General features: G+C 45.9%; 1 protein-coding gene across 1 annotated transcript in view; it reads right to left on the bottom strand.

Annotated features, from left to right (window-relative positions):
- Window positions 1-2,338: 2,338 nt before the first annotated feature.
- OSMR (oncostatin M receptor) overlaps window positions 2,339-7,518 on the bottom strand; it is a 48,044-nt gene continuing 42,864 nt past the window's right edge. Inside the window, exons 16-18 of the mRNA XM_039244293.1 lie at window positions 5,189-5,270; window positions 4,370-4,442; window positions 2,339-3,861 (exon numbers count right to left, since the gene is read on the bottom strand). Of these exons, the coding sequence (XP_039100224.1) occupies window positions 3,337-3,861; window positions 4,370-4,442; window positions 5,189-5,270 (680 nt within the window). The 3' untranslated portion in view covers window positions 2,339-3,336. The remainder of the gene's footprint in view (window positions 3,862-4,369; window positions 4,443-5,188; window positions 5,271-7,518) is intronic.

Below are 7,518 nucleotides of genomic sequence, written 5' to 3'. Positions count from 1 at the left end.
TATTTGAAAAAAAAAAAAACCAAGAACAAAAAGCAAACCAGAAAAGAAAAAAAAAGAAAAAAAGAAAAAGAAAACTCTTTGGTATATAAAAATACTAAAAAATAAAGTACCTTCTTAGTCCACTTGGGCAACTATATAAAATAGCACAGGCTGGGTAGCTTACAAACAACAGCAATCTGTTTCTCCAGTCCTGGAGGCTGCGTGGCCGAGGCAGCGTGCTAGCAAGGTCGAGTGGGGCCTCGAGTGGGGCCCTCTGCCAGGCGCCGGGGCTCTCGTCGTGTCGTGACACGGCGGACAAATAGGGAGCCCTCGGGTCTCCTAAGCACATTCATCCCGAGTACGGGAGGGCTCCAGTCTTGCGAGCCAATCACCTTCCAAAGGCCCTGGCTCCTGGTACCATTACCTTTGGGGGTCACGATTCCAACATAGACATTTTGAGGACAACCATTCAGACCATAGCAACTACTTTTGCGCTGATTTAAACATAAAGAAACACACAGAATACTAGAGCTTGTTTCTTTAATGCTAATCTTAGAGGATTAAGTCAACTGCCTTTGCTTGGTGCTTTAAACTGAATATGTTTAGTTATTGTGTGTCTTTTAACTGCTCGTTCTAAATGCATTTTCTCTTCTGTTGTATCTCCAAGGGTTTTTAAAGATTCTCCTTTATGCAAAATGTTGAATATGTTTTGCAGATTCTTTGCTACGAAAGCCAGTTCTCTTTCCCTGGATCTCTCAGGAGAAACACTAGATGTTATCTAACTCAGCTTAATCTCCTCAGTAAATAAATACACATTCTAGCCGGGGATCAGTTTCACTACACTCAGCGGGAGTCGGGTGTTGGGATGGGAGCACAGGCACCTGTGGTGGCAAAGTCCGTGGTTCTGTCGTGGGGCGGCGTCCCCGCGCCCAGCCTCAACCATCATGGTCCCCTGCAGGCGACTGAGGACTACTCGCCAGTCTGATGCGGTATTTATAGATCATTAACACCAGTCCTGCCTGCCATCAAAAATACCCTGATATTGCTAAAGAAGTATTACGAATTCGGCGTTAGGTACAGTTCTTTTTAAGGTTACTCATCGTTATGTTAGGAAAAATAGAGCTGCTTTAGAGAAACACAAATATTTGCAGATGAAATCCTTGGATTTGCTTCCAAATTATTAGAAGGGAGAGCGGACAAGGGTCTGGATGGGCTGCAACAGCTGTGGGTTGGTGGCTGTTGGGGCTGATGATGTAGAAGGGTTTGTTAAATTTATTATACTTCTCTGTCATTTGAAATTCTCCAGGAGTATTTTTGTTCCAGGAGTATTTTTTTAATCTTAATACTTCTGACCCGTGAATACAAATTTCAAAGAACATTGCTTATGCTGTTAAGATGGCATAAGTATTGGCGAAGGTCTTCAATATGACTGCGTTTGGTGGTGTGGTCATGGGAGAGCGTGTGTAGCCCAAACCGCAGTCACAGTGATGCTGTGAGCATGATGTTGCGTAGCCCCACATTTCCTGTTGGGGTTTTGCTATATGATTCTCAAAGTTGAGTGTGCATCCAAATGCCTGGGAGGGAGCTGATGAAATACACAGTTTGGGTCTCAAGCCACAGAGATTCTGATGAGGTTTAGAGCAGTGTCCCCAAATTTACAGTTTTAGTAAGCTCATGAAGTGACTCACTGGCTCTACTTACTGTTAGGTTTTCCTTTCATTGAGGTAGAGAAAACACAAAATGCAGTTATGAATTATTTTAATTAAGGCTTTTTGCGACAAAGATGACTTCAAGGTTTTGTGGGCTATATCTTTAAAAGCAAATCCACTTGGAAGACACTATTTACAAACCTGTCTTCGCTGCCATTGCCATTTTTAGAACTGCATCATGAGAAAGGAGCAAGGAGGCCAAATGATGACAATACCGGCCCCCAAAACCTATTCTATGACGTTAGGAGTACATGCCCAGTTTCTCCAGCGAAAGGTTTAGCTCTATGCAAGGAAAAGGCTGAACAGCCTGAACAGAAGCTCTGTTCGTGTTGGCCCATACAGGCCAGCTGAGAGCCGCCTTACTTGGAGGTGTGGGTCTTCTGCTCTCAGTCTTGGCTGTGCGGTGCTGACGACACAACAGGACATTTGGTGCCAGAGGCAGAGGTGGTGTCATTTCCAGCGTGGCAAATGAGGAATTCCCAGTCACGCTTGCTTAGAAACATGGTACATAAATGTAAAGCGCCAATGGGCAGAAGGAAGAGAACGGAATGGGCATGTGTTGAAGGCCCACTATGCACCTGGGGCCTTGTATATACTGGTTCGAGGAGCCAAAGCTGTGCTGGGCGAACACAGAGTTCCCAGTCTGTATATAGCTTTGTGCAGTTATGGCTAAGCCATGGCCAGCGCACTTTATTGAGGATGTTAGCATATCAGGAATATAAATGAAGACATGGTGTTTTCTGACCCAGACTGCAAAGCCCAAAGGGTACCAAATGAAAACAGGTCATTTATATATAGCAGTAGTTGAAAAAAAGAAAAGAGGAGTTAGAAAATGAGAATGGAATAACATTTTCTTGTTTCTATTCTGAGGTAGCTGTCAAAAATCATGGTCAAAGACAAAGACGTCTACCAAGTTGGAGTGCTGTTATCCCTACAGTAAGGGGCCCTCGCCAGTCCCGCTCTCCCCGTGTCTGTAGTAAGCTCAGCGGAAAGGCACTGTGGGGTCTTCCTGGTCAGGCAGGGGTCCTACCCATCTAAGGGCTGCGCCCCCCCCGGCGGAGTTCATTTAACTGCCTCGTGAGCTACAGGTCATCACCACTCAAGGCAAGTCTAGAATCTGCTTTACGCTCGAACATCCGTGACTTTTTTCATTAAATACACCCAGAATAAACTAACATTGACAATTCATGCTCTAGTGTCGGATCTTCTGTGGCCTTTATTAAGACCTTAAACCTAGTTCCTTTACCCTAAAGATGCTGAACGTGGGGGTAAAACCTAAGGGAAATACTTCCTCACTAAAACTTGAACTTGCGGGACCACAGCCACCCCAGCCAGGGCCGAGTGGGTGGGGTCTATCGCTGTGTCAAGTGCCAGGCCTGCCGTTCTAGAGGCGAGCCTGGAACACACAGCCCCAAGGGGAGCCCGGCCCTGTGAGCCTGCCGTGTCTACGCAAGCCTGCTCCACGGAGGAATGCTAAGTTCCATGGCTTCTGACCTCTGAAACCGCGCTAAGCCATCTGTAGCGGTCTCATGCCCCCCGGGACCACTCAGTGGGTTTACGTGCCGAGGCATCTGGTGACAGAACGGCATGCTCCCGTTCGTGTCTACATGGCAGAAAGGCATGAGTTGGGTGTATACGGCTTTTAGTGCTAGTGCTCACCCTCATCTAAAAGGGGAATCGAGGGAGGAGAGGCCAGGCCCACGGGGATGGCCATTTGCATTTTATACTCTGAACACAGTACTGGCTCTGGTGGATTCGTGGGGAGACTGGACTGGTCTCCACACAGGGGTGAGGCCAACTGGGACACATAATTCATATTAGTCTCTCCAGCTGGGATTTCCCCCAGGGAGTTGACATAGTTTTTCCCTAGTGCCTTTAGTACATGTTCGGATGATGTCACCAGTCCCAGCTGATTTGGCTGCGCTTCAGAGGGTGCTGGGACGTGGCCGCAAGCAGCAGAGTCCAAAGCTGCCTGGTTATAGGTGAAGTTCTCAAAGCAGATACAGGGCCCTGGCCCGGGGTAGCGCTTCTCTGTCGGGAGGACGTAAAGGTAGGAGTGCTTGGCGGGTTCAGTGTCTGTGAGTGACTTCCTAGTGCCTTCCTGCTTGTTTACAACTTCAATAGCGTCTGGAACACAGTCCTTGACATTCATTATTGTTAGGCGAGGGTTCTCCTGGAACAAACAAAAGACACGCAAATAGTGTGTGCGCGTGTGTCAGAGTATATAAAGTATGTGTGTGCATGTGTGTCAGAGTATATAAAGTGTATGCATGAGCACGCGTGTCAGAGTATATAAAGTATGTGTGTGCGTGTGTCAGAGTATATAAAGTATGTGTGCGTGCGCGTGTGTCAGAGTATATAAAGTATGTGGCATGTGCGCACCAGAGTATATAAAGTATGTGTGTGTGTCAGAGTATATAAAGTATGTGTGTGTGCGCGCATGTGTCAGAGTATATAAAGTATGCGAAATGCACTCAAGGCTTCAGGTTGTGTGTGTGTTTTGTTCTGGTCACAAGTTAACCGGAGGTGCTGTTGCAAACCAAATTTCACAGCTATGGGACACGAGGTGGCTGTCGCTCTGTCACATCTTCTAAGGAAGTCTAGAAGAGTATTATTACAGCCCTAAACCTGGATTAGCCTTTAATAGCTACATGGTATACATACAATTTCCCAGCATTTACCTTGGATTTTATTAATGACAGAACACTGCTCTTGTAAGGATCTGGAATGTCAGGGTAACACTTCTCCTTCATCCTAGAAAACAGCGAAAATTAGACTGAATTTTGCAACAGAGTGAATAGTTAAGAGAACTGTAGAGTCAGAGACCTGAGTTCTTTTTTCAAAAAAAGTTTTTAATGTTTTATTTATTTCTGAGAGAGAGAGAGGCAGTGTGAGCAGGGGGGGTCAGAGAGAGAGGGAGACACAACATCGGAAGCAGGCTCCAGGCTCTGAGCTAGGTGTCAGCACAAAGCCCGACGCGGGGCTCGAACCCACAAACCTGAGATCATGACCTGAGCTGAAGTCGAACACTTAACTGACTGGCCACCCAGGCGCCCCCTCAGAGTCCTGGGTTCTAACCCTGACTCCATCACGGACTGTGACCTTGTGCAGGCTATTTAACTCCACTATGTTTACATCTACTCAGCCATTCATGGAGATAATGATTGTACTTACTGGTGGTGAGAAGATTAAATGGGCTGTAGGTAAAGTACTTAGAATCACTTAGGATACTGCCAAGCACACACTACGTGAAACACTGTAATATTAGCTAGTGTGATTGAGCAGGCTTTGCAATCTTTTCAAATGGCTATTGTTTTCCTTATGTCTTGACCTGAAAAGCAAAATTGTTAACAAAATTTTCATAGTTTCTTCTAAGTCTCTGTCCTTCGCCTTTGTAGCACCTTCTCTCATATTATTCAATGTGATTTCTATCTTATTAAACTCTTTTCTAGATATTTCTCTGACTTCCTTCTTAGATAAAAACTTCCCCGCACACTTACCATTGACTTTTCAGGTAGCATAAGATCATGATGAGCAAAATGGAGAAAATCATGGGGAGTAGGATACGTATCAGTATATGGGCTGGAAAAGAAAACAAAATTTTTCATGAGTACTTTTCCCTCCTCAAAGGAACAAAAGTAGGTGTGAGAGTAATTTTACATAGTTATTATTCCTCAAGTCTAATGATGCAAGATTCAATCTGAATTCTGGCTGATGGGGTGGAGGGTGGGGTTCTACCACCCAACCAACAGGGATCATTCGCTGTCAACACCTTGACTTGAACTTGTTCCCTCCTCTGACAGACTGGATCATGACTCCCAATTCTTCATCCCCCCCCCCGTATCAGCATTACGCCCCTCCCCCCTCCCCCCCTCTTGCCAAAGCCTCACAGTGAATGGAGTGTACNCCATTCGCTGTCAACACCTTGACTTGAACTTGTTCCCTCCTCTGACAGACTGGATCATGACTCCCAATTCTTCATCCCCCCCCCCCCCCCCCCCCCCCCCCCCCCCCCCCGCCACCACTCTTGCCAAAGCCTCACAGTGAATGGAGTGTACTTCTTTGTCCCTTGACTTGGGGCTCAGGCATGTGATTAGGTTTGGCCAGTGGGCTGGTAGTAGCTGTAATACCAGTAGCTGCTGTAAGTGCACTTGCAGTTTGCCTTGCCCTCCTGGGCCCCTGTGATCGACCATGAGAAGAATATGTCTCACAACCACTGCCCTTTTAGCCTGAACCCCAGAGTGAAGCTACAGAACCAACGCAAACCTGACAGAAGCCTGAGTCCAGATGAGAACAGTCAAGCCAAGAGCATAAACAGAAATATTTGTTTGTGTAGGCCACCGAGATATTGAGGGCTTTTGTTACACTTCAGAAAAGAACTAATGCACCTCCCACTTAATTAGTCTCAGATAAAATGACCAGAATGTGTCTTAACCTGGGATAATTATCCCATTTTTATTCCTCAGATAGGTCAGCTGTTTGTTGGTGCTTCATTTTCTTAAATACCCATCTTTTCTGTTCCCACTGCTTGCAAGCCCAACATAGTAATTCCATTGGGCCAGTAAACCCCCTCTTTTGCAGATGCAAATCGATGGGGGGGGGGGGTTGGTGGGCTGTCATTCACATACATACTATTTCTGTTGGATCTGTTTGCTTCCCTGCCCCGCCCCCACGACCCACCCACTCACCAGCCCTGACAACACCTGACTGTCCCAGAAGGACTGAGGTTTGATTTGGGGCTGGGGAAACGGTGGATAATGTTGGAATTTTGTAAGGGAGGATGGGCCTGGGTAGCTGCCCAGCCCAGTGCTATGAGGCAGCACAGGGGCTGAAGAAAAGGACACACAGAAAGGTAAGACGATGGCGCAAACACCTCAACAAGTGGCTTAAAGTTAAACTTGATGGCAGAAAGGGAAAGAAACTCTCTTCCTAACTCCACTAAAGAATACTTTGCTCTCAACTCAGTGCTTTTGACTCCTATAACTGGTTTTAAGATTTGGTTAAGTTACAGACTTATAACTTCTTTAAGAACAAGCCTGGGGGCCTAGCCATGGTAGTTTCCCAGTTTCAGACTGGTTTTGCTGAACTTTTTATTGAAATGCATTCAGAAAAGTGCTCATATACAGCTCAATGGAGTTTCACAAGTGACAACAGCCATGTGACCAGGACCTAGAGCAAGGAAAAGAACATTATCAGCTCCCCAGAAAGCCCTTCTGGGGTCCCCATCCAATCATCATCCCCCCTCCACCCCCCGCCTCCTCCCAAGGTTACTATTATCTCATCTTTTAATAACACACATGGCTGTTGCCTCTTTCTGTGGCGGAATCCCACAGCAAGGGGCAGGTCTGGCTTCTGTTGCTCTGCTCTGCACTGCATTCGTGAGATTCACCCATATTATTTTTGTAACTGCAGAATATCATTCTCACGGCTGCAATTATGCAGCCATTTATTTTCCTTTTAATAATAATCAATAAATCAATAAAGAGTCATAGCCAAGGCTAAGGAGGTTTATCACGAATAAGGGAGATAAATGAAATCTAGAAAATATGCTTGAGATAAAGATAGTTATTTGTATTATATATGTGTACACACACACACCTCTACCAGCTAAATAAATACCAAAGCTGGAATAAAAACAGCCTGAATATAAAGTTTTTTAAAATTTACCCTAAAACAGCAAGAGTGCTCAAATAATATAAACCATTGACTGAAATCTTAATCTGAGAGTTCTGACCTTCAACTTGGAAACCTGGGGCCATGTTGCAGCTGAGAAGTGAGCAGCCCTGAGCGCCCCTATCTGCCCGCATAGACACGGACGCCCTCACCCCCC

The sequence above is a fragment of the Hyaena hyaena genome, unplaced genomic scaffold (genome assembly GCF_003009895.1).
Source record: "Hyaena hyaena isolate Hyena2069 unplaced genomic scaffold, ASM300989v1 scaffold_236, whole genome shotgun sequence".
Classification (NCBI taxonomy): Eukaryota; Metazoa; Chordata; class Mammalia; order Carnivora; family Hyaenidae; genus Hyaena; species Hyaena hyaena.
The sequence above is the reverse complement of the archived record's forward strand: the minus strand, read 5'-3'. Positions and strand labels throughout refer to the sequence as shown.